Source organism: Pyxicephalus adspersus, chromosome 7 (assembly GCF_032062135.1).
Source record: "Pyxicephalus adspersus chromosome 7, UCB_Pads_2.0, whole genome shotgun sequence".
NCBI classification, from domain to species: Eukaryota; Metazoa; Chordata; class Amphibia; order Anura; family Pyxicephalidae; genus Pyxicephalus; species Pyxicephalus adspersus.
In genome coordinates this window covers 12711062-12738732 of record NC_092864.1, presented here as the reverse complement: position 1 = coordinate 12738732, position 27671 = coordinate 12711062, and the positions used below count along the sequence as shown (strand labels likewise).

General features: G+C 36.9%; 1 protein-coding gene across 1 annotated transcript in view; it reads left to right on the top strand.

The window, feature by feature from the left end:
* Nucleotides 1-27671, top strand: part of MSLN (mesothelin) — a 39672-nt gene that overhangs the window by 2430 nt on the left and 9571 nt on the right. Inside the window, exons 2-27 of the mRNA XM_072417486.1 lie at nt 1278-1339; nt 3004-3038; nt 4853-4874; nt 4966-4993; nt 6052-6109; nt 6191-6349; nt 8276-8472; nt 9200-9303; nt 10579-10691; nt 10999-11160; nt 12240-12442; nt 13331-13425; nt 14322-14437; nt 15698-15853; nt 16601-16803; nt 17628-17722; nt 17810-17940; nt 19735-19856; nt 20594-20747; nt 21729-21941; nt 22816-22977; nt 24072-24218; nt 24329-24378; nt 25079-25199; nt 25752-25837; nt 26369-26501. Coding sequence (XP_072273587.1) covers nt 1297-1339; nt 3004-3038; nt 4853-4874; nt 4966-4993; nt 6052-6109; nt 6191-6349; nt 8276-8472; nt 9200-9303; nt 10579-10691; nt 10999-11160; nt 12240-12442; nt 13331-13425; nt 14322-14437; nt 15698-15853; nt 16601-16803; nt 17628-17722; nt 17810-17940; nt 19735-19856; nt 20594-20747; nt 21729-21941; nt 22816-22977; nt 24072-24218; nt 24329-24378; nt 25079-25199; nt 25752-25837; nt 26369-26501 — 3108 coding nt within the window. The 5' untranslated portion in view covers nt 1278-1296. The remainder of the gene's footprint in view (nt 1-1277; nt 1340-3003; nt 3039-4852; nt 4875-4965; nt 4994-6051; nt 6110-6190; nt 6350-8275; nt 8473-9199; nt 9304-10578; nt 10692-10998; nt 11161-12239; nt 12443-13330; nt 13426-14321; nt 14438-15697; nt 15854-16600; nt 16804-17627; nt 17723-17809; nt 17941-19734; nt 19857-20593; nt 20748-21728; nt 21942-22815; nt 22978-24071; nt 24219-24328; nt 24379-25078; nt 25200-25751; nt 25838-26368; nt 26502-27671) is intronic.

The window sequence follows — 27671 nt, the reverse complement described above, 5'->3', positions numbered from 1 at the left end:
CTATCACATGAATCTCAATTCATTTAGAAAGAAATAATATTTTTTATTATTTATTATTGCAGCTAATTTCCTAAAAATGCCTTATTCATAAGAGACAAAGGTGAAATTTAATCTGCTTATATTTTGCCTTCTATATGTCCTTCTATTTGCCCTCATCAACATAATAATGAAATAATACATAAAATCCTTCTACTTTCATTACATAATATATTTTAGATCCAGTGACAAAATTGTTGTGTCTCGGTCCTACTTAATGCAATGGAGGCAGATCATAGACATTGGATCTAAATAATCCAAAAAGTGAAAGTTTAGGTTTTTTAATACTTAAATGTAAATACTTAAACTTACTAAAATGTAATACTTAATATAATATTAAATCTTCTCACCCACATAATATTTACCAGATTAAAAAAGTACAGAACAAAGCAATATAAAAGTGAGGGAACTCCTGTCTGACTAAAGTAACCTGGTGGGGACTGCCCATGTAGCAAATAATGTAAAACCAAAGAAAAATGTATATGGGGAGGATAAAGGGGTGCCATGAGCCTGCAACAGCAGAATATCACTGAGCTCAGGCAGGTGATGGGCTTCAGCATAATAGTGAAAAAGAAAGAAAAAATATGCATAAGGAAAAATAAAAAAAAGAGGAGGGGGAAGGTTTAGATCAACTAAAATTCACCAAGTCAGCAAGTTAATTAGGTACCGACTGTAAAATTAAACATGTTTCAGATTTTTATTTTTAAATTATGGTGTGGGTTGTGTAGTTCTTTCGGTTCTGTGCAGTAATTGTTAGACTGTTTTAGAGGAAGCTTCTGCACAGAGCCAAAGACCAGTCACAGCTGCTTCCTTACCTTGTGCATGGTGGGTGGTCTTGTATCTGCCTATTTCTGTAGTTTTCAGTAGGCTGCCTGTGGTTGGTGAGCTTGCTGGGCCCCTCCCACAGCTTTCTGTACAAGATATGTGTAGCACAGTGATGATGCCACTGATTTTTTAAATGTAATATCCAGGTTTGGTGCACGCAGAGCGGGTTTGTATTCGCTGTGTCTATTAAGGAATATACTTATTTAAATGTATTTGTGCCTAAACTCCTTTAATGTAACAATACATAATTAAGAGTCGTATCCAATCACTTCTTTTTTTTGGATGTCATTTAATACCTGGCACAGTTGCTTTGGGACACTTTAACTATTGTATTATACTTATACTATATTATATATAGATATACTATATTTATACAATTCCTTGAGTAGCTATTTATTGTTTTCCTTCTCTTACAGGCAGCTGATATCAGCCAAGATGGAAAGTCCAGCCAACTACATACCTTTGCTTCTTCTTATTGGTAAGTTCCATCAATGTCTTGCTAAATTGAGCAATCCCCAGAGTCCTGGTATGACCAGCCCAGCATTGAAATAGGAGACAATTATATAGACATTAAAGAGACAGGGTATCATTTTAAGGGATACCGGGATAATAACTGGAAAATATTTCCCGGAATTGAATGTATTGTGTCCTTCTGTTAAGACATCTATCTTGTTAGAGGTGCTAACCTCATGACTGGTAATCTGATGATGGGTAGTTCGGTGATTATAAAGCACCAGGAGAATTGGAGGAAGCACAGATCTATAGAATTAATGCAGCAGATGCAGGGAGACCCTTGCACTGCAAATCCTCAGGGACAGCTTCCCTTCCAGCAAAGAGAACAGTGATTAGCACAGTGGTGACAGCACCAAATCTCAATCCAACCCTGGACTAGCTGTAGGCAGTGTGCCTTAGCTGACCTCACATTGCACTTATACAAATTGAGTCTCAAGAGTGCACTGTAATGTACAACAAAATTTGCTTTTTCATGGCACCTGCCTAAGGTGTTACAATTACCACTTCTTCTGTATATGTTCCCTGGACCTTGGCAAATCTTCTTTCAGTTCAGCCTAATAGTAGCATTCAAAAACATTAGGATCACATAATTTAAATGGTTTATACTTCTCTACACTCTGATCCTTCACTTTCTGACCTGACTCAAGGAGCAAAGATAGAGTAAATATGATTGAGCACATACTACATATAATTCAGCTATCTACATAATGTTCTGACTGATCCAGGGAATATCTGTTTGCCTTAAGGAATCAAAAATTATTTTTTCTCCATTGGAGTAAATTGAACCATGCTTTAGAAGGTTTTTTTTGCCTTCCTCTGGATAAACTATGCATATTGTTTCTCTCTTGAATATGTAGGTTCTCCAATATGTTTCGTTATTGCCATTGTGGTTGAACACAATGGACTTGTTTCTTTTTTCAACAATGTAACTTGTTAGGAAATTTGACTAGTGACTCCCCCCTGTTGTTGCTTTTCATGGCCCTTTCCTTTTCTGGGTATGTTGATTTACTATCAATGCTGGCCATGGGGATCATCTCACTATAGGACAGGTCATATGAACACTTAATAATTGGATATATTCTCAATTGACCACCTAATTACAGAACATGTTATCAATTGACTCTCATAGTAGATGACCACCTTGTTATAAGACATAATGTCAGATGACCTTCTAAATATAGGCCATAGTGTCATGTGACAACTCTAATATAGGCCACAGTGTCAGGTGTCTACCTTATATTGGACATAATATCAAGTGACCACCTAATTATAAAACATATTATCAATTGACCGCAATATTATAGGACACTGTTGTAGATGACCACATTTTCATAGGTCATAATACCAGGTAACCCCTTTATTATAGGCCATTGTGTTTATTGGCTTACCTTCTTATAGGACATAATGTCATATGTCTACTTTAAAATGTCTCCCCTAGGTGAGGCATGGCAATATAAATCGCTCTTTTGTGTAAACTCATCATTCTGGTTTTTCTGAAAAATAACTAGTACATTATAAATGTCAGAAAATAAAAGACAGAAACAATTGCTTTCTTTATTGCTCATTTTTTAGACTGGAGTGCTGCCTAGCCCAGGGCTATTGTGAATTTATTATTATTTTTAATTTCAGGAGTTGTGACATCTACCTCTGCGGCCAATATCACAGTAAGTTTCTTTCTGCTCAAAATCCCACCTTACCAGTAAATATTTTATTTAGACAAACTTGTGACAAACAAAAAAAAAGAATAAATAATACAAAATTACACATATTGAGACTCCAAATAGAGGATTACAAAGTGAAGAATTACCTACCTTCTATTCTCTTATGTGTTGTGTTGAAGGGTGATTCCACCCATTAGTGACTTCTCAGTCTCTGGTAGATGCTCAAGAATTCAACCACTTGATAATATCTTAGCTCTGGGGGACTCTATTGGTCTTTCCAATGAGCTGCCTATTTACTGTGCCCAATTTAAGGACTTCCTAATCCCTACATAACAGTGGGCAGGGACACCTAAAACATCGGCAGAGACACATATTGAAAGTTATGGGAGGGAGATGCCACTGTTGGTGTATTGTAAATGTGGAACAAGTCACTGACACATTATTTTGATAATTTGACCCTGTAAAGTTGTTTTACAGTCCACTGAAGCTTATTCTTGTTCAGTTCTTTTGGTCCCCTAGGTAGGATACACATTTAGGCATCTAAAAGAAGGTAGAAGAAGGCATCTAAAAGAATTGGTATGAATATAGAGGAAACCTGTAGAGAAACATAGGTAGCTTTGTTGACCGTTTTCTTAAAATGCTGGTTGTCCGACCCATTGGCTTAAAACCTTTCTCAACACAAACCAGAAACAAGCAGTAGCATCCTAGGCCCATTTACAGTAAAACACTTTGGAGCAGGTGGTGCTCAGTGGGAACTTTACCCATACTGGGAGCCATACATTTCTATGTAAAGGGACATTATCTGTGTGCTGCTCAGTGTCCTGTTACATAACTGCTAGTAAATGGAGATAGGACGAGTCATTGGGCTCTCCAGGACCCTTATTTGGCAACACTGGCACTACATGAGTAAATACAAAATACCTAAAATGCATATTTGTCTTGGGCAAGGCCACGGGATCACCATTTTCTCTATGCAGGTAGTTTTTTAAAAAAGGAGAGGTCAGCAGGTCTATATATATTTCTTTCAGAATAAGTTTTTCTTTAATGGTTTTTCTTTAATAGTGGTGGTCAAAGTTGATTCCAACTCAGATCAGAGCTGTTCTGAACTCGGAACTTGGAGTTTGATCAGTTTCAGTTCCTATCCAACATTACTATACCTGTCATTGACAGATGTAGTAGGCCACTGGATAGGTGCTTGGCTGTTTTACTATACTGGTCATAGTATGGCTCATTAAAAAAATGCAAATGTAAGATTTTTGAGCACCTCTAGTCTATTATTTTTGTAGTTGTTTTGGGAATAGGGTGGCTGTGGGCACCAGACCACAAGCAGTATGCATGACCTTGTACCCTATTATTGATTCTATATAATCCAATATAGGAAAAAATTGAAAATTTGATAGAAACATAGGACCTGATTTATTAAAGCTCTCTAACGCTGTAGAGGAACACTTTCATCAGTGAAGCTGGGTAATCCAGTGACCCTGGAATGGATCTGATCCAGGAATGAATACATTTGTTAACAAATAGCTAATGAAATCCATTCAAGGGTTGCTGGATCACCCAGCTTCACTAATGAAAGTGTATCTTCTCTAGCCTTGGAGAGCTTTAATAAATCAGGCCCATATACATATATGATATATTATAATATAATATATTATAATATACAGAACACAATGACTATTTGCATTTTCCATTTTCTTTGCATTTATACGTTGTAATAGATTAATCCTTCGTGCTGTGAAATCATTATGAATATGATTTTTCTTAACTATATGGCTGGTAAATTTTAATATTACTGTCTATGTTTATTCCAATAGTGTTCATCTGGCTCCCTCAATGGTAAGTTTGTGCCATCCTGTTGTTTGGACTAGCTTGCTATAAATACCTGTAGATAGAACTAAATGTTAATGCATGTTTTTTTTTTCTACAGAAACGGCCTTATGTGCTAATATAACCAAGTAAGTGCCTGACACCAAATTATCTCATCACCATGATATGAACATTACAAAAGTTCTTGACAATGTGATATTGTATGCCCAATAATTACACAAGATTTGTTTTGCTGTGGACATTAGCTTATATAATTACCTTTATTCTTTATAATCATTATAATATCATACCAGCTGATGACATACATTGTATTTAGTAAAGTTTACATCCAAAATTATGTTCTGAATAGGTATTTCCAGCAGCTAATCAGCATTCCCTTCACTATTAATAAACTTCACCATTCCCTAAGGATAGACTAGTAACTAGAGGCTCTCTATGTCTGGAACAGAATCACCAGGCCACTTTGGGGACACAATGAGCACACTGTAAGCAGAGGTTCTAAGTCTCTCGGGCATAATCCCCACTATCTCTATTTCCTTCTTCTCCAATATCCTTTCCAAACCTGTTCTACAGGGTTCATTAAGTTAGTGTCAAATGAAAGAGGAATGTCCATACATACACATCAATATTTGTACTCACTACTCCAACCAGGGGTCAAGCAAGTCACCAAGCGGAACATGTCAGGCATGTTCTGTTCCGTCAGGATAGGGCTAGCCAAATGCCTCCCTGAAAACCAACTACAATCTTATGCATTTTCCAGATAGAGCTCAACTCTTTCTCTATCTATCCTTCCAGTTTTCTCCTCCCATCCCAGAAGATTAACATTTTTTTCATACTTGTCACCACCCTAGAAGAAAAATAAAACGCATCCTAAGGAAATATCTTGTAATAGTAACCTTCAACTAGACTTGTTCTTGCAGCTCTGGTGCTTCCTAATGAAGACATTTTGTGACTCCCCAAGGAGCCTTATCATGAAGCAACGTGAAGAGTTGCGAAATATCTTCGAAGTTACAATGATCTGAATAAATGAGAACCTTCACAGTCATCTTAAGGAAATAATTATAATTTAAACCCCCCTATATACACATTCTGCCCTAGTAAATAAAAAGTCTTTATTAAAGCTATAACTATATGTTTTAAATTTCAGATAAATTTGCCCTTACACTTCTTTATTTTTTTACTGCAGTGCCATCAGTGTCACTGATCAATGCAAGTTCCCCTTCCAGAGCTTTGCCTGTTCAAATGTGAGTATATTTTTCTATCAGTAGTGTTATTGGTCAGATCAGCATGGAGAGACAAATCACTTTACTATTTTCTCTATTTAGAGCTCAACCCTGACTGCCCTTCCTGATGACATCCTGGCCACCCTGTCTACATGCTACAACAACACTGTACGAACCCTGGACCCTGTATACGTGTCCTTGTTTCTTTCCAAGTTGGATGCGAACAAAACCAATAGCACATATGGCAAGTTACGCAGCCAGGTCAGTACCATTTACAGCAAAACTAAAGTTCATTTTTGTATATTTAGCTCACCTTCTTACAAATCGTGTTAAGTGTTTATAGAGTTGGAGCAATTTTGTAAAAATTTGGTAAATAGCAGCTCATCCTGCCAACCTGGCTCATGTTTAGGATTAGCAATAATTATGTCATCTCAGGGGGAGAGTCTGAGTTCAGGCAGAATTTCTTTACATCAGCTTCCCAAGGACTTTCCCTGATTATATGACAAATGCTAACTGTCAGTCATGTGACTCCTACTTGAGAATTTCCTAAAGGAAAGAATTGTACCTTTTTTTATAGCTTTTATACAGTGCTTATTTTAAAATAAGTTTAAAGGGTCAGACACCTGTCTCTTCCAAGGGTCTAGTTACATGACCCAAAGCTAAGTCCATGCCCAATATCAAGTATGTGAATTAGGAACGTCTAAGTTAGGAGTATTGATCTTCATATCGTTCCATATCCAGTAACCTGTAAGCACCATTCATTAACTGTCCAGCTATTCTGTTCACCCCCAGGAGCCAAATGAATTATTTGGTCTTTCCAAGTATGGCAGGGCATGTGGCTCACCCATGTGTGAGGTCATGGTTCAATCTATAGCCCTGTCTAAGCTCATAGGCTTACACGTCTTTAATTTTGTTCCTGGCAGTATAAGTGCTGTGAAGGGTGGCATTAAAGTGAACCTGTTTTTTGCCCTACGGGGGAAAGGTACAAACTCACTTTACGAAGAGACCATAACATGTTCAGACTCTGAGCTGAACTCTGTGTGCACTGACATTTGAGTGATGAGATTTAATAGGTGTGGGTTTAAATTCCTATTTATTACATCTTTGTGTTTAAAATGCCTGCAGGCAAAATCTTTTGTAGTCCAGAAATAATGTGCTATTTTAGGTTATGGGAGTCTCAGTGTCCCATTGTTGGCTGTCCCAGAACAGTGAAAAGACTGGTTCCCTGTTAAGACTTGCATGTTCTTACGTATCACCATGTGTATGTTTTGATCACCTATTTCTCAATACTTAATACACTAAACTTTATATACACCCTACAAAGAGGCTTGGAGTTCAAAAGGAATCTAACTGACAGCTTTTTTATTAATAACAACCATTTTCGTATGGTTGTTTTCTACAACTACGACAATTTATAAAACACGACAATCAGTTAATAAAGTTTATTTAGGAAAACCATAAAAACGTAGCATTACTCAAAAATGGAATCCAAGATGTTCGCTAAAAAGATTTTGTTACTGCCTGGTACCTCAAACCTCAAGACATCCATCGGGTCTGATTTATTAAAGCTCTCCAAGACTGGAGAAGGAAGACTATCATGGGTGATCCAGCAAACCTGGAATGGAGTTCCTAAAATCATTTGTATTTTTTTATCAAATGTTTTTAACACTCATCCAGATCCATTCTAGGTTTACTGGATCACCGGGGTTCTCCAATGATCTATCTGCTCCAGTCTTGAACAGCTTTTTTAAATTGGGCCCATTGAATCTGTTATGGGAATATTATAGAAACTATTGTTGCGGCAATCTACCCCTGATCACAAAATAATTTGGCAATGTGATTTACAGCATTTATAACTCTACTGGAAATTTCTCTCAAATAGCCTTCAGGGATGTCCCAACTGTCACCCAGCCAAACTCTACGTTATTACCTTATTTCAGAAGCATGAAGAATACTCTTATTTTACGATCACCAAAAGCCATTGTAAAGTGGGCTCGTTGTTTTCAGTGTTTTTTAGGGTTGTATAACTTCTGCAGCACTTTTAAACACTTTTAAAAATGTAATTGGCTTTGGAATTAGATTGCATTGTTGCACAGGAACTCAAAGAAAATTCTATACTCCACTCCACTCTTGGACACAACTCTGCACTAATAGATGTAAGTAATATATATATTTTCTTCTGAACAGTACGCCAGCCTTAGTCCAGAATGGAGGAAATTTTTGCTGGATGGCATTTGGCCTCAACTGATTCAGAAGGTGAACAACTCTGCAGATCCACCGCAATGGATTCCCAGTAGCCTCCAGCCATTCTTTTCACAAAGTAACCCCGACATAGTTACCTGCCTGCAGCAACAAAATGCAACCTGTGGAGTTTTCCAGGAACTGTAAGTATTATTCTATAAGGAACATTATTATAGCACTCAAAGGAAACTTTTAGCAGGTTGCCTTGAAAATGGGCAACAAAATTTGGATAATGCTGGAAAATTTTGGACAGAATAAAAATAGCCCATATTTCAAACAATGTGTCATTAGAAAACACAACAAAAGACTGTACAAAAGGAGTCAGAACAATAAAAACTTGTCATATAAGTTATGAATTGGATCTTATGGGTTAAATCTCAGGTGGGGTCCCCTGATTCGGACTAACCTGAAGTTATAGCTAAACTCCAATACACAGATGAAATAAATACATATATAAAAGCTGTTTTCCTGTAAAAATATTATGATGTCCCATGCAATAATACAATTTCATTTACAACACTTCATCCGCTACAATGGATTCATGCACCGGTACCATGATTTGTGCATCCATAGATAAAAAAAAAATACAGGTCCTTCCACAAGGTGTATTGGGGGTGCCATTCAGAATCCCCAGAACACCGACTCGTTTTACGCATTTTACAGTGCATCCCATGGAGTGTCATTGCAGATTTTTGCTATGCAACAAATGTTGTCCTCATGTTCTGAACATATCCCACAACTGGTTGATCTGGTCCTGTCTCTGCTGGAAAAAAAAAACAGCCGCTGGCTATCACTCTTTACCTTCCCAGTTCAGTCCAGTTAGAGTTTAAGTAATTTTTACTCTGTATTTTACCATTCTTTCTTTATCAGGGTGAAGAATTTGGACCTGGAATTCCCCAACATAACAAACAATAGAAGACAAGAGCTGTACCCCGCCCTGAAATTATTCCTTAGCAATCGACTGAAGGTGTCAGGTAGGTGTATTATCAAGCACCATTTCTCTGGGTATTGTTCTAGCTTAGTGATTCTCAACCATGGTTCCTCCAGAGGTTGCTAGGAGTTCCTTAAGCAATGAGCAATTTGTACCTCTAAGATCAGTTCTCCCATTTCTCCAACTAGGCATTCCATACCAGCACTAAAACCCAAAAATCTGCTTGTGGTCTTATCTTAGGAGCTTTTCATATATTCTTGTATGAATAAATGCAGAACAAAGTCTTAGCTGCCTATAGAAGGAACATCTGCTGTCATTTTTCCAGAGCAAGTTATAAAGGCAATAAAAGAAAGGCAAAAAAGGCACAATACCAGCACACTAAAGGCATTTTTAGATTTTGCCACTAAAAATATGAGAGGATGGAGTGGTGTTAGCCTCACCCAAAGAGTTAAAGGAACTTATTTTCTACTGTTAAAAAATTAGAACTAATACACCACAAATGCTTTGCCTCTCCAGCCACTAAACTCCCATGCTTACCCACCTGTTCCTGAAGATATTCAACACTGATGCTGCTCTTCTTTAAACACTACCTGCCCTTGCCCATCCACCTCTACCTGAAAATCTTTATGCTACTCTGCTCCACCATTACCTGTTCATGCCCACCCACTTCTTCTTAATGCTGCACTGTCCAACCACTACCTACACACGATCACCCCATCTTCGGCAATTCTAACTACTAATGTTGCTCTGCTCTACCCATTACCAGCTCATGCCCGTCATCCCCTCTGGGTGATTTTTACTACTAGCAGAACATCACCCCACCCTCCCATGCTTGCCTACCTCTTCCTGGTTATTTACTTCACAACTAGTGCTTTGCTACTTCACCCACTATCTGCCAATGCCAGTCTTTGCTCCCAGGGGATTACCAACGCTACACCACTTATGCTATGCCTCTTCAGCCACCTACCCATGCCACCCCCTTATAAGTCACTACTAACTATATCTAAAGCCTAAATGTTTATTTTAATCTTAAAGTGGTGAGGGGGTAAGTACCTATATCAGGTTTTGTGTATTGTCTATATCCCCGCTAAAAAGATTAAGCATCTCACTATGACCATTGATTCAAAGAACATTGATTCCAATCTCCAAGATTGGAGAAAAAAGGCTATCATGGATTTGCTGAATCACCTAAGTTCACCCATGATAGTCAATCCTCTTTAGTTTCCTTTAGAGTTTTAATAAATCAGGTCCTTTGTGTAATATAACTGATTTTTAATTCCTACAATGAATACTACCCTTTGCCTTTCTATTTCTCTAGGATCAGCCTGCGCTAACATCAACTCTAGCATGTGGATAAAGGAGAATTTTGGAACATTTTCTCAGTTTGCTAACATAAGCGACTTTACAGAACTCAACCCAAATTTCACTGCTGTAAGTAAACATTTTGCCTAAATTAAAAAGATTATCGTCAATTCACACTCTTCTTTTTCCTGCAAGTGTTTTTACTATGGTTTTAGAGACTTTTCTAGTAACTGCTGTTTTGCAGCTGCCAGGTGGAATAGGAAAACAAGTTATTGAATAAGCCATGTAACATTATATTGATCACAAAGGGGTGTGCAATTTAAAAAAATATGTAATATGTAATTTCAAACTTTTTTTCCCACCTACAGCATTAGGAGAGATATAAATAGCAAATTTAACACCAAATTAACATCAATTTATTTCTTCTGTTTTGCAGCTGAGTGCCCTGCCTTTACTAACTTTGCAACAAATTGCAACATTCAGCATAGATATCAACCTCTCTAATAAATCTGATGCAGTCGCCAGCATTATGGCATCAATATCAAATGGGGGTTCAGTGCTTGACTTCTTGTCTGCTGTGAATGCCGCTGCTATATTGGTAAGTCTTATCTTCCACTACAATATTACCAAAAGGAAAATGTAATCTCTGCCCTTCTCAAATATTATTTGCTGACTTTAAAGGGCTTCAACACTTTAAACTCAGAATTAAAAACTAGACTTGGAGCATGTTGTACATTAAAGTCAGGTAGGGACCAAAGTTCTTTATGTCTACACTGCAAATCAATGAATTATAAAGGAATGGGGACAAAGTATGGTATTAGGCAACTAACAAATTCATAGATGTCAGTAATGACAGCCTGCATGACAGGACTCATGAAACAAGGGACCCACAAACCACAAAGTCCCTATACCCTATTTTGTCTCCCTGCATAATTACATATCAGAGGGGAGTGATAAAACGGCAGCATTGATCAAATGTATAGAAAAAAAATACATGTTTATATTTTCCCTCACTTCCTGTTTACGTGACGGGTTTTCAGACAAAATAATGAATTGGGGAGAAATCTCCTGGCTGGGATATTGCAGGACAAAACCCACAAAAAGCTTTTACAGGTAAATAACTTCTGTTCCTGCTAGGAAGATTCCAAACGTTGTTTGTCTTGGTGAACATTGCCACCAAGACAAAAAGTGATAAAAAAGTAAAAATTTTAGCTGTCACAAAAGCAAGGGTTCAAGGAAAAGCTTCCCGTGGGGACAAAAGTGAATTCTCCCCAATGACACTGACACCAAAATTAACCGGTAGCGGGGCTAGATAGCAACACACACTGCCCCAACACAGTACAGGTGGACACACACCTTACAATTGTAGCATTTTCTACATCTTCACCAACAACAATATAGTGGGAGAACCTGTGATTTGAAATAAATGAAATTGGTCATTTTAGGCAGGATCTCACACTAATAATTTTTGCTAGATTTAAAGGGGGTTCTACGAAGATTGTAATGTAAGTAGGTGGCTGAAGGTTTTGTTTTATTGTTTCCTCAAAATGTACAACCACATGTGCAACAGCTGAGCCACAATGCCCCTGCATTTTATGACTATTGATTTCCTATTGGCATGACTTCCTAATGATAGAAATTAGTCCTGTAGTAAAAAAAAACTTCCATTGTTTGCAGAAAAACCAGAGTACACTGCAGGCACCCCTCTCCCAGGCTTTGCTGAACAAAACTTTTGAAGTCCTCAAGTCCAACTCCTCCTACTCGAACCTAAACTGGAGCCAACTCTTCCAAGAAAATCTGACCTTGGTCCTTACTGAAATTACCCCAGAACAACTCAATCTCATAAACCAAAGCATCCCATGTGACTCTTACCAAGCTATGTAAGTTTCTACTTATTTTTAATGTTTCGTTTACTATGCTTTTTCAAATGTGCTTACCTGTTTATATACTGATATACACTATGCCTATATTGTACTTTTGACATATTATTATGTTTGTTCTACAATATATCCAGAATGCATGATGTATTCAAATATTAGTCTGCTACCACACAGCTACCCCTGAGGAAGCCCTTACCGGGTGAAACGCGTCGGGCCTGAAAGCTGCGTACATGATAGCATCTTGTGTCATAGGATTTGCAGTTAACACGCATCTATTGTGTGTGTTTATAGTAGGTTTGCTATCTGTCTAGTGCCAATGGGTTTGGCTTGCATAATTGGACCTACCAATAACACAGAATAATCTTATATTTAATATTTATGTTACTTGTATTCTATGAGAAGTATCACTGAATACAACATTTTTGTTTGCCTAAAAAAAACCCCGCTGTCTTACGTTTGTTTTATCTATATGCATATTTGGCACATTCCTATAAGGGAATTGTTATTCAAAACTTGTCCGCTATCACATTTCTCTATTTATATTTTATATGTTTATTTGGTGAATAAATGGCATCAATGCAGGGTTGGGCCACAGCAAGAGCAAAAGAGTTATCTGCTTTAGATACTGTGCTGTGAAAGGTGTATGTTGGGTTATATCCTCTCCTGTGTATACATTGCCCAGTCATCTCTTGCTGCGTGCAAGTCTGAAATGCCAAGTTGAATTTACAGCTAACCAACCACTTAACATTGCAGGTAGTGAGATGCGCTATTCCTGAGCAGAGCAATCAAAGCGTTTATCGATCTCTTTGTATCAAGAGAAAGGATAGGTTGTTTGTATGATCCTTATTGAATGCATATTTGCTGAATATTTCTCTTTCTTATCTACAGAGTTGCAAGTTTGAACACTAAATTCCCCCAAATGACTCCAGGAACCCAGAAAAATGTTTTTAGGAATTTTATCCAACCATATATGAAAAAAAATGGTAATATATCATCTTGTATAAAGGTGTTCAACACACCTCTTCCTCTGTAACACCAGTATCATAAGCATGTCTGATCATAGGTCAGACAGTTATAGTAAATAAGACATTTTATCCAAAATTTGAAATATTATTACATTTGTTTTATTTATTCATGTTAATTATTAAAATAAATATAATATTCAATTGAAAAATTAATAAAAATAAATACATTTGAACTACAGAGTGTCTGGTCCCCAAAAGTATATCATTTCATGGTTCTGCGATAGGGGACAGAACATAAAAAAATACATGTTGAATGTTAAATCCTGGTAGGTTCACTTCCTGGTATGTATTACCGCTCACATAAACCCCCCATCTTTAATATCTTTATCTGCTTGTGACTAGGTGTGGATCAACAGAGCAGATTTATCATGTATATGATTTTTGTTAAAATTAGCAGATTTGTACCAGATTAATTATGTATAATAAAACTCCAACGCGTTTAATGGTTTCAAAGCATCCTGCATATTTGGAGCTACGAATAACACAGATTGACATCTGTATGTGTTATTTGTAATCCTGATAAAAGTGGACCATATTGACCCCCAAGATATGTTTTTTTAGGATTCCCAATGAAACGAAATATTATGGTAACCATTTGGAGCTTTTCTCCTTGCACTTTTTCTGGGAGAGCTGCCAATGAGTATTCATTCCCTTTATTATGATTACAATTAGAAATTAAATACACACTGTTACATGAAATCAACCAAGGAGTCCACATTGACTTCACTGTACTTAAAAGGAATAATCTGATAATTATATACTTCCATAAATGTATTCTTTGTATAGTTTATTTTGTTCTTTTTTTAGCCTAAAAGAAAAATGAAAATGTTTTTGTTTTTATTTGATAATTTTAGGTCCTTCTTGTTCTAAGAATGACAGCAGCATTGCTCTTCTAAAGCGGAATTTTGGAAACTTTTCAGCATATGCAGATGTTTCGGAAATTGTCTCTGGTCTTGGTGATAAATTCAATGTAAGTTTTAACACATGTACTTTCTTATAATTGTAGGCCCAATGTGTTGACCAAGGATGTTGGTAGTATTTTATATTCTACTTTGGAATGATAAACATTTATTACCTAATTTTATTCTCAGTGACATCATTTGTTTCTGTGCCTCTGCTTGCAAAGGATAGTGAGAGTGTCCTGTATAAAAGCCTTCTGGATCAGTGCTCACAAAAGCCATTCGGCTTTGGGAAGCCTTGTGAAATTAGTTATATAAAACACAAAGCTCATTCCTATCTGTAGAGAGTAGACGGTGCAAGCAGAATCACAAGGCCACTTACTACTTTGCACAAATCAAGCAAAGGTCCCTAGAAAAGTCCTGTCAGCTTCTGCCCTACCATGGATGTCAGTATCTCTATATACTGTCCTCAACAATTCTTCATTCCCATTCACATTGAAACCCCTTCCACTTATTTCACATTGGAATTCTTCCGATAGTGTTGCATGGAATAAGACGTTGTCTACAGATGCATGAAGAAGTATCTTTCATAAGATGAAGGAGCAATGAAGTGCTTTGTGGGCACATAGTTCGGAAACACGATCCAGGGTGTCCTTCCTTTTTTATTATTAATATTAATATTATTACACAGTATTTATATAGCACCATCATATCATGCAGCCCTATACAAAGTCCTTATTCATGTCACAATTGTTCACAGTCTAATGTCCCCACCATAGTCATATGTCTTTATTACAGTCTAAGGTCAATTTTGAGGAAGCCAATAAACTAAACTGCATGTTTTTGGGATGTGGGAGGAAACCAGGGTACCCAGAGGGAACCCACACAAACATGGGGAGATTTTGTAAACTCCATGCACATAGTGTCCTGGCCAAGATTCCAACCTGGGACCTAGCGCTTCAAAGGCCAGAGCACTAACCTCTGCCCCTTTCTTTAGTACAAAATCTTCCATTTAATCCCCTTCCTGCTGTATAAACCAATTCTTCTCCAGCCAGAGTTCACAACTAACGCAGGAGACCTTGTCAATTAATTTGTGCTTCCCTAGGAACGAAGACAAACCAAAATAACCACACATAATGGCAGCATTCTGCCTGACCAGGATTTAGTAAATTACCCTTTGCAGATGGGACCCAACTGACTATTTTTCCCTCTAGTACTCCAAAAATTGACCTACCTACAAGATTAATGTGCCCCATGCCACTGGGAGGTATGATTTCACACCTTAAAGTTTTTTTTTAATTTTCCTAATGCTTTTTTATTGTGTTTTGTAGCTGGATGTCGTGCCCTCACTTTCATTGCCACAATTGGTCAGCTTCTCCTTGAACACAACTATGAATGTACCAACCGCCAACAGCATCGTGGGCACTTTACAGAGCCCCTCTGATATATCCAACTTCTTCTCCATTTTTAACCCGGCTGTATTATCTGTAAGTGACAGCTAAACTCTTTCTTGTCTTAATCCCTTATGTTAAGTGTACACTGGAGAACATTTATGGAAATATAATGTATATTCAGTGAGCTCTTAATCTCTTATTTTAAGTTAATATTGTAGAGTTTTCAATATATGTTTGGCTACATAATAAAAACAGCACTCACAGCCGCATATAATTGTATGTGTGATCCCCATGGTCTGAAATAAATATAATTCAACGCGTTTCACGGATACTTTGTCCACTTCTTCAGGAAATAACAGTAGTAAGACCTATAGTTGCAAACATCATTTAAATAACATTATAAACACACTAAATATATTTTAATATTGGAGTGTTTATCATTTTATTTCAATGATGTTTACAACTAATATTGTTATTTACTAAGGAAGCAGACAACGTATCTGTGAAATGCCCTGATGTGTTATTATAGTTGTTATCATGTTATTGTTATCATATTATTGTGTCATTTTGTAATGTGGTTTACAATTTATTTGTATAATATAATAAGGTTTGCTGGCATTTTAACATTGTTGTGTACACTTTGATGCCCTAAAAGTCCCATTAATTATTGTGAAGATATTAAAAGAATGTCATTTTAATAGTAATAGTTTTTAGACATCATGCATTGTGAGGGTTCTGAGGTTTTACCAAAATTTACCATGTTGATGACCTACATATTTATACACATAAAATGTTCCAGTTTCACAAAATAAATAAGCTCACTTTGTTTCATGTTTACAGAACAAGACCTCTGTTGACCCAATTTTGTCCAAGGCTCTGATAACCAAGACCTTCCAGATTATGCAAAGCAACTTCAGTTCTTTCACTAGCAGTAACTGGACCCAGTTATTAGAGGGTCAGCTTGGGGCCGTTTTGCCTAATATTAACCCAGATCAGCTGAACCAGCTACCAAAGAATTTGAGTTGTGATTCCTACCAGGCCATGTGAGTATCTTGTGGAAAATGAAAAGTGTGCAGGCCCAGCCAAGGTTTTTTTTTAGCAAGAAAGAAGAGGATAGCCTTCTTGAAAAAAAAACAATTGATTGAATTGTGAATGCATATGAAGTTGTCATCTGTATCTTTTATATGTCCCCATAAAAGCATGCAGGCTTGTGAAAAGCCTTTTTTGTATTAAAGATCTTTGGTGGTCAGATTTGGCCACCATTTATTGCTTGTTACTTAGGAATGAAGAACAGCATAGGAAGGTAAAAAAAGAAGGCTTGCTGGTTATGCTGGCACACATGGCACACTATTGTGCTGAGCTGCCTGCACGTGTATATATGTTATCTGGGTTATTGGCAGGCATAGCTTGGCCAAAGAACTCCATGTTGCTTCCTGCAGCTTGTACAAAGCATGTCACACATGCATAGGTAACGCATCAGCTTAGTGCATCTCAAAAATGCCAACCACAACTCCCAATATGTCTGCCCAAGGATAGCATTGAGTATCTACAACTCTTTGTTCCTAGGGGATTTGGGTTAAGGAGGGCATCTAATGATAGCCATTATATACACTGGAAATACTTCTAACTACTAGTGGAGTTTAAAATTCTTGACCCAATCTGTAAGGTTGGATGTTCCTGAATTTTTTAAATGGTAGTCTACATTTTTCTAACGCCATTCATGGTGGGGACAGGTCAGATACTCATTCCTACCCAAATTTGTAGCAAACCCGCAAATGTTTGTGCCCTGTAACCAATAAAATCATGAACAGAAGATCAAAAAATAAACAGAAGCCTTTTTGCTAATGATTGCGTTATTTTTTCACAGCGTGAAAGCCTTTGATGTATCGTTCTCTCAGATGGCAACAGAAACAAAACAAGGAGTTTATAATACTTTTATCAAACCCTATCTGACAACTAAAGGTATTTAAACTTTTTTTATTTACATTTTAACATTACATTTTTACATTACTTTAAAAACACAAATTTGATGTATTTTTTCTCCCATAGGCAATTCCAATACTGTAATCTGCTATAACAAAACCGATGTGAACTCTTCCGCTTGGCTCGTGAATAATATGGCCTCGTTTTCATCCATCGCAAATGAGGGAGATCTAAAGCGTTTTGCTAATGAAACCTTGGTAAGACTGGACCCTTCTTGCTCACCGGCTCTTTGGTAGTCATCTATTGGTACATTTGTAGCAATCTATTTGCTAATTTATATATACCATTACTCTGATTTGGTCAGTATGTCAGAATGTAAAAACTTAAGTCTATCAGATCCAGAAATTGACTCTCCCCAACATTTTTGTGGACAGATTTGCAATATTCTAGTAATTAATAATATTTATGCACAATAGTTAGTCAGGTATACCAAGCAGATGTTTTTATTGCTGCTTTTCTTTTTTGGCACTTACAAATATAACATTTTACAAAGCTTTTACAAAATGGTATTGGTACCACATCTCTATAAATCTTACAGGCTATTGGTGATTGGAATGCATTCCCTACAGCGAATATACCATGTAATATTGGAAAGGTGCTTGAAATTAAATTTGGGGTAGAGAAAAAGGAAGAGGTTTGAGGCTCTTAATTTAGCCCAAAAATTGTAATTATGTAGTAGTACATTCTTGATACATACATAATTATACAAATAATTTAAATTCAAAATATTGTATCCTTTTCCTTGTTACACATCACAAGCATTGGATACTTCTCCTAGACAAATTGATTCTCTGACGTCATACCATTGTGATGTGTAACAAGGAATAGGATACAATGGACCTGATTTATTAAAGCTCTCCAAGGCTGGAGAACATACACTTTCATCAGTGAAGCTGGGTGATCCAGCAAACCTAGAATGGATTTCATTTGCTATTTGCTAGAAAATGTTTTCAATCATGGACCAGATCCATCCCAGGTTTGCTGGATCACCCTGCTTCACTGTTAAAACTGTATAGCCCTAGCATTGGAGAGCTTTATTAAATCAGCCCAAATATATTGAATTTAAATTATATGTCAAGAATGTACTAATACATAATTACACTTTTTGGACTAAATTAAGAGCCCCAAACATTTTCCTTTTTCTCTACCCCACATTTAATTACGAATATACTAGAGGTTGGTCACCATAATTTTTTAAGGTAAAAGGAATGAACCAACATCCACAATCACTAAACAAGGTGCTTGAAATGACAACTAGAGATTGTGTTGTGTAGAACTCATAGAAACCGCTCATGAAGTCAATATGTTGGCCTGAGAAGGGGACTTTGCACAGCCCCGGGATTTTGGCCTTTCTGCAATATATTTTGACAGTGCTTTTACAATAAAGCAAGAATAATATATTTCGGAGTACTGGTAATTTTGTGTTCCAAGAGGTCTTCTCATCTAACATTAGAACCGGACATCACCAAACCTCCTTTAGTGGTTCTCCTACTGTCGATCTCACAAAATCTGGTGCAAAAGCCTTCCAAGAGTGGTGATTGTTGTAGGCATAGAGCAACTTTATATAAATGTTGCTGGTTTTAAAATAAGATGTCCAAAAAGCTTTTATAGGTGTAAGGACATCTAACAACATTTGGCCATAGTGAACCTGATTTATTAAAGCTCTCCAAGACCAGGGTGGGGATACACTGTTCTGGGAGATCCCGGGTGGTCTAGCAAACCTGGAATGGATTTCTTAAAAATGATTTGCTTTTGATTGTCAAATGTTTTCAATCATGGACTATATATATTCCAGGTTTGCTGTAACACCCAGGTTCTTCCTTCTTCAGTCTTCTACAGTCTTGGAGAGCTTTAATAAATGAGGACTATTGCATATGAGATAAAGACAATGAAAGGGTTGTACACTCCATTTAGGCTTGTTTGAGAATTTAGTGTAAACAGTTGCAGTGGTATTCTTGAGATTTTATTAAAATGCTGCCTTTTTTTTTCAGCTGCAAGCTTTTGTCAACGATTCATCCTTTGTTAAGCTGGCAAGTAAGCTGAACTTCTCTCAGAGCTCAGGGAAATATTTTACATCACTTCTGACATCGAGCCCAAATTTTACCCTCTCCAGGTAATAGACTGAATCAAACATCTCCCATAAGTAAAGTACATCAGTTACCCCTAACACATCAAAATAAAGATGCAAGCAGGTTTTCCAATAATCTATGTTGTAATTGTCATCTCAAGGTCCAGCCAGTGGGTTCACATACAAATCCTAAATTATTTTTGTGTAATACATAACCACCCACATAGTACAATCCTGGCTGGGTCAAGCTTTGCAGTATATTATGAAATCACATATGGGACAGAGGTCAACCATGTTACCATTGTGGAGCCATTTGCACTGTCCATTTGGTGGCATGGTCCCTGATTGGCAACTTGAACTCTCTATAAAAGTAGCAGCAGCCACACCACCTCTGCCCAATATCTGCAGATATTTCAACAAACATTAAAAACATTTTGATTAATTGTGATATTTTGTTTACAAGTACTGAGAGTAGCATCTACAATGCCATTGCTCACATAATAACTAGACTGTGTCTGGCTGCAATATTTTCTGAATCACTAATCCAGGACAGGCATGTAGATAAAAAAAAGTCAGCGTGATATACCAGACTTACATGTATGGGCTTGAACTAAAGCAATTGAATCAGCATGAGAGTTGGGGTGCTGACTTCATGCATTTTTAGATACATTTCTGTAAGAAACTTCAAAACCACAAATTATTCAGTACAAGTAACTCAACAACACCAGCAAGAATGCACATTGTCAATTAATTTTTGTAATTTTCGAACAAATTTTTTTCAGCCTTCCTAGTGTATTCTACTGTTTTCTGAATCCATCTGTTCTGAATAACGCAAATGGACAGGATGCTTTGGCAATTTCTAGCAATATCAACAAGCAATGTTTCAGCACTCCTTCCGGGCAGACACCTCCTAACCCCACCCCTGATCAAGTGACGGTAATATTTTTATTTAAGGCATCTTTATTTAATGTGTATCTAAGAACTAAAATGTAATATTAGGAAGCTTAACAGTCCAGGTTCTCTTTTATTTAGGTCATAGGAATAGCTAGTACTTACAATCAGCTGGACATTTCATGGCTTACCCAAGCAGTTTAATGGGAACTGGATATGCAGCAAAATTTTATCAATGTTACAGAGCAAGTATTACTTACCAAAATAGTTTTTCTTAATGAGGGTAAGAAAGGGTTGTTTCTATTATACTAAAGTATTTACTCCCCAGAGTAAATGATTTAGTATAATAGACGCTTTTCCACTGGATCAAAGCAACATGCATTCTCCGTTTTTAGATTGGTCCAACTGCACTGCTATGCTAAGTCCAATAAGATAATGGAAGAAAACTTCCCATTATGGTCCCTACATGGTCCAATCCTGGCTGATTGACATAGTGCGCCTGATTTCTTTAAGCACTCCATGACTGGAGACTATCATAGGAATGATCCAGCAAACTTGTAATGCATCTGGTCCAGGATACAAAGCATTTGCCTATTATATTGGCAAATGATTTTAGGAAATCTATCCCAGGTTTGCTGAGTTACACATGTTGTCCTATAACAGTCTATCTTCTCCAGTCTTGGAAAGCCGTAATAATTAGTCCCAGTGTTTTTTTAACATATAACATACTAGATTATCAGACCTCTCCCTTCATTTAAAAGAAAATGTATTGAGGTTTAAAAATAAATAAATATATATAAATAAATGTACATATTCTTTTATCCATCAATCAGTTGATTTTTTAGGATTGTTTTCGTGTACCAATCCATTGATCTTAATATTGTAAGAAGACCTGTGTTTACACAGTTCAATAGCTAAAGGAGTGTCTACACCTGTATAAACACCTAATATCATTCTGAATATGAAAACAGTTATCAGCTTTGTGCATTTTTGTATCTTGAAATCTTTTTCTGCGTTTTTCCACAGGTAGCCATATCTCTGGTCAACAAACTGACCAACTTCTCATCTGAGACCCTTAATAATCTAGGCCAAACGGCTGTGGGTCTGTCTCCTGGACAAATTAACAAAATAACTGATAACGACTTGAAATCTAGCGTGTCTACACTGGCCAACGTCAAAGGCTGGAACACTGGTCAGACCAGATCTATCATGGACAAACTGCTGAAGTCCAACTTTTCAGTGAGTAAACAAAAAAATTGTTAAATGCATTTCTTTCCTTTTATGTGCAAACGAATATTTACCTTTTCTACTGTCCATGCCGATCGGTTCAAGAAGAATCATATGCTAAAGCCTCCCGTGAAACCAACACTTCCAGGAATATCAGTCAATCAGAGGTTCCTTCTTCTGACCTCCATTTCATCACAATGTGGTGACTTGAAGGTGATCAAAAGAAACCTCCAAGTGTAATGAGGAACTTCAAAGATCCAGCATTCCCATGACTTTCTTATCACAACTTAAGTGGACTGGTCATCTAACTGGCATTTGGAGGCATGGACAGTAGCATTAAAGCATTTCTTCTGTTTTTCCAAAATGTTTTTGTTGCCCTCTTCGTACTTTTGACATGGATGCATTTAAAAGAACATGTTAGGAGAAAGGTACAGGTTCACTTTTTAAGGAAATCTAAACCAAGGCACCTAAATGTAAAATTTATGTGGCTTGCCAGACTTTAGATGTGATGGCTGAATTAGTTTTCTTCCTTCTGTAAACTACTAATACTCCCACCTTCCATGTAAAAGAGGTCAAAAGACGTAATCGTAGACCAAGTGGAAGAGGGACCTTGGTGGCTCCTTCCATAGATGCAACAGATTGATTATGTCACCCTACTTCAGGAAGTTAGTTATTTGCAGGATAACCAAGTGCAAAAAGGGTTAAAAAGGAAACAGGTAAGTTTCAACATATCACTTTGTAAGCCAGTATATAATATATATAGATAGATAGGAACTGAGAAGAATAAAAGTAGGGCATTGTGTGGAACATTTAACCACTTAGCACATGTTGATACTTTACCTATATATAGCTCCATTTTGATATTCTTTCCTGCCTTGTCCCATAGTATGCAAACTTGACAAACCTCGGCAGTTTGGTGACTGGATTGCCAAGCCAGAAGCTGTTGGACCTGGACCCAAAGAATGTTGTCAGTGCTGTAAAGGATCCTCAGTTTGCTAGCCAACTCGCAAGCGCGCCACCAACCCTGCAAAATGCAGTTGTGAAGCAGGTAGGAAAATCACTGACATGACACAAGGAAATATTGGTTCTCCTTTCATTGACGATCAGTGTTAGAAATGTTTCATAGCAATGGTGATCATTGGGAGAGGGGTTTTCTTATTTTCTTACAGTGGTGGTCATTAGGAGAGATTTCTCTTTACTATTGTTGAGCAAGAGAGGTTTCCCCTAAGATTGGTGACCAGTGGGAAAGGTGTCCTTTTACATTAGTGGTCATTGAGGGAGGTGTTCTTTACATTGGGGGTCAATGGGGGAAGAGCTCCCTTACTTAGGTGATCAATGGAAGAGGTATTCCTTTACATTTGTGGTTAGTCGGAAAGTTGCCTCCTACACTAGTGGCTGGTGGGTGAGGATTCCCCTTACATTGGTGATCTGTGGAATGAATGCACTATTTTTTGTGAGTGAGTGGGTGACATTACAAAGTGATCAGTAAGGGGAAGAATGCCTCCTTTAGTTGTGGTCATTGGAAGAGATGCCAGCTTTACAGACTCTTATAAGATCATTGTTGCCTTGCCTCTGCTACTGCCACACAACATTGGCTCTAAAATTTTTTGACCATCATCAGATGGAAGGTCAGTGTGCCAGTACTCAGGCAACCCCTGTCGAATTTAGGAGTAACCAACAAAACCCTGGTGGAACCCCTTCAATAATATATATCCACAGCTATATCCACAGCTCGCAGTACATTGGTGTAGTGGTCACTGGGATAAAATGCCTCCTACATTGTTGGCCATCATTACAAATAGCTAAAAAGGTCAATGGTGTCAGGAATTCCTAGCAACCTCTGGAAAAACACTGTTGGAAAAACATTGATCTAGACAATAACCAATGCATTAGTGGTTCACAGTGAACTGAGATGACTCATATTGTCCCCAAAAACTTCACTGATGATTTGAAGTTTTTGAAAAAGAAAAGCACAAGACGTGGAAGATGTTGATTTCATTTCAACTTTAGGTATAAAATGAATGCAATTTGCAAAAGAAGTTTCATCAGTTCAAGTCTTTCTATATGTAGGAATAATAATTCCTGGAATAATATGTAGGAATAATAATACTGTCTAGTCACAATTTTCTTCTGTCTCACCAGATTATAACTGCTGATTCTAATCCATCCAATTTTGTAAAAAATATTCCTGGAAATCTGGCTTCATTCATCCCCCCTTCCAAACTGATTTATAAATCCGAAAAGCCAGCTTTGCAGGACGTCAATGGCAAATCATGGACCCCAAACCAGGTACAACAAAAATTCCTATCCAAAATGTATTTTTATAATTCATCTCCTAACCCATTCTGATGTAAACCTTTGAGACTGAGAAATAACATTTATATATATTTTTTTGACAGGCTGCCATGTTTTTTAATGATGTGCTGTCTTCTACGTCCAATTATTCCCAGTAAGTATATCATCCTAGAACACGGTAAAGCTACACTTCTGTATATAGAAGTCATGCTGTATGTTTTCTAATGAATACATTTATTAATCACTCTTTTAATTTAAATGGAACATAAATTATCATTTTGAAACAACTACAGCCTTTTAGATATTCATTTTGTTTCAAAAAATAATTTCCTATAATTATATTATTATAATAATATAATTTATAATGATAAGTTATAAACAAATAAATAATTATTAGTGACTTCATTATAGTCTATATTCAGCTATCTTTAACATATAATGATATAATGACTTAAGAAGATAATGGTTGTGGCTGGAAATCCACCAGACCCTAGACCCTCCTGCCTAGGTTGCCTTATGAGCTACCAGTGCTATATCATTCATAGAGCAAACCTGGAATAGATTTTTTTTTAAATAAATTTGCAATTAGTTGGCAAATGTTTTCAGTCCTGGACCAGATCTATTACACTGTGCCTGAAAGAGAATTCCTATTGCTTTGATGTCTCCAAGATAACCCCTGGTGCTCTGGGATTCCTTTTTCTTGAATTAAATAATTTCTTCTATTAAAAAATGTATACCAATAAGAAAATGCCAGTGTAATAAAAAAAAAATAATTAAAACCTAAAACAGAATGAGTCCAAATCTATGCTAGTTTTACTTTAAACTGTAATTAAACTATGCTTGCCTTTGTTTAGGATGTCTGCATCTGTTCTACAAGGCTTTACTTGTGATACGCCTAACAAAATAGATAACAACCAGCTGAAGACTCTGGCCAAAGCTTTTAAGACACAAAATGCTGCACTTAGTGAAGCCCAGGTGAGCCATACATTTCTTGTTGCTACAGCAGAATTCTGTTCAGAGGGATTATATTGTGCCTTTTATATGTTTTTTTGCTTTGGGCTAAGAAATAAAATTAAACATAGTTTTTTTTTTTTATTTCTTAGGAAGTTAAATATTAGATTGCATTTTCATCATCAAAGGACGTTTGAGGCTTATTTCATTGATTTACTTACAAAAAGCTTTTTTTTACAGCACTCAGTGGCTCAAGCTCAAATTTATACAGACGTCTTTCCCCCTTTGTGGAAGCCCAGAGTTGCCATCAAGGGGAAATAATGGGTACTTCACATACAAAAGAGCTTGACTTTTACAAAAATTAAAGTAGTAGACGGGAGAGAGTAGAGCCCAGTGAATTAACCTAGTAGGGGGCCCAAACATTTACACAGGTGGTCCTGTAGAAGCAAAGAAGGATGGACATGACCTGTAAATAATCAGCACTTGTGTGGGAACCTCAACAATAATTGCCTATGCTTGATACAAAATTGCCAACACTCCGTACATTATTCTAACAAGTCTGTCTTCTCATCTCAGCTGGCCTGTCTGTCCCGACAAGTAACCAAGAATGGCTACCCAGCAGATCTGGATCAGTACCCTAATGAAGTGTTCCTGTATCTAAAGTGAGTTTGGAACTTTTTTTGGGATGCATACAGTACATATGTTCAACTAATACCAAGAATTAAGCCCAGCTGTATAGAAATATTTTACTTAAGAAGTCTAAATATGACCAATGGAAACCAGACAGCAGGACAGCTGGTTAGACAGGCCCCTCACCTTCTCTGCTTTACAAGTCAGTGTGGCTGTTGCTCAGCTCTGCCAACACAGAGCACTGCAGTGTGAAGATGGGAAGCAGCATTTTTTTTCACACAAATAATGTATTTAATAGCATTTACAGGGTATAGTATTACAAAAAAGGTAGAAACCAAAACGTAGGACCTCACTTGGGTTAAAATCCTGTACCCTTTAGCAGCTATAGCATTTTTATCTTTTTTAATTTTGGACTTGTCACATCAGCAAGCATCGTTATTCCTTTTTCAACAGAATTAATGTGATATCTGAGTATATGAGTCGATATGTAATGCTAAAATAATGCATGTACACATTGTAAATTTGATGTATTTTTCTGATCTACACTTTTCTTGGTCCTGCAGTGCCTCCACATATGCAAATGGCTCCCTCAGCTGCAAAGACTTCTATGCTAAAGTTGGTGCAGCAAATGTGACCGTCCTACCAAAAGGATCTAAGCTGCGCAACAGCCTGCTGTCTCAGGCTCTGACTTGTTTGGTGAGTAGTTTATACATGGCATAAGGGGCTTTGCATATTTCAACAAATCTAAAATGAGCAAAGGTTGGACTAAGTGGTCACCTGTAAGACCAAGTGGAGTCCCAAATCATTGACACCAAGTCCCAAGTAAAGTCTCAAGTCACCAAGTCAAGTCACTTCATTTATCGCTGTTTGTCCCCATATAGAAACAGAGCTCCAATCCTGTTCTTGAGCACAAGATTGCATTCTAAGTCCATGGTTTTCTCCTCTAACAGCTGAAGAGGGCAGGTAGGAAGGCAGTGAGCCTCCTGCAACACCATCTTTCTCCTCACCACCTCCAGCTGTCAGAGCAGAAAGCTTGAAGTCATGTCCCAAGTCAAGTTGCAAGTCGCTGAGCAAAACCCCCATGTCGAGTCACAAGTTGTTCATTAGGTGACTTAAGTCGGACTTGAGTTCAAGTCGCGCAACTCACGTACCAGCCTTAACTTTCAAAATTTTAGGATCAAAAAAATCCTAAAAAATAAAAATTGTGAAAAAAATCTAGGAAAAAAATCCCATTATTCCTATGTTGTTTGATTCCATGTCTTTGGGGAAATATATTTAAAATGGATCAGGTTTGACTTCATATTTGATAAGCAAATTTAGCAAAAGAAAAACAGGCATTCTTAGCCAACTGGAATGTGAAAGTCAGTTGAGTTTGGGTTTTATTTTTAGAGTGCAGTAGGCTTTAAATTGCTCTTAAGGGTTACCAAAGCTCCTTTTTTATATCTTGGAACAATTTAAATAATTACTAATTCCAAATTCCAATTATTTCTTAATTATTTTATATATTTACATTTTATAGATTTCTAAAATTAAAAGTGGCGAAAATAGAAAATGATGTTTCAATACACAAAAAAGTGACACTAATACCAAGAACAATAAATTAAATGAACTTGATGGTCTATTTATAAATCTGACCAAAATATTCCTTAATTTCCACATTGGATTCAATTAGAAAAATGTTTGAATCTTCAGTAAAGGTATTGATGCACACATTTTGTAATCAAAATAATTGGGATAAAGCTATACATTTTGGGTAAAAGTTAGGTCAATTGTGGATAAAAACATTTACAAATAAACCCCTTTAAGTGTATGCATAGCCAAAACTTTTAATTTTGGATCAGATTAAAGAGTTTTTCCTTTATGTAC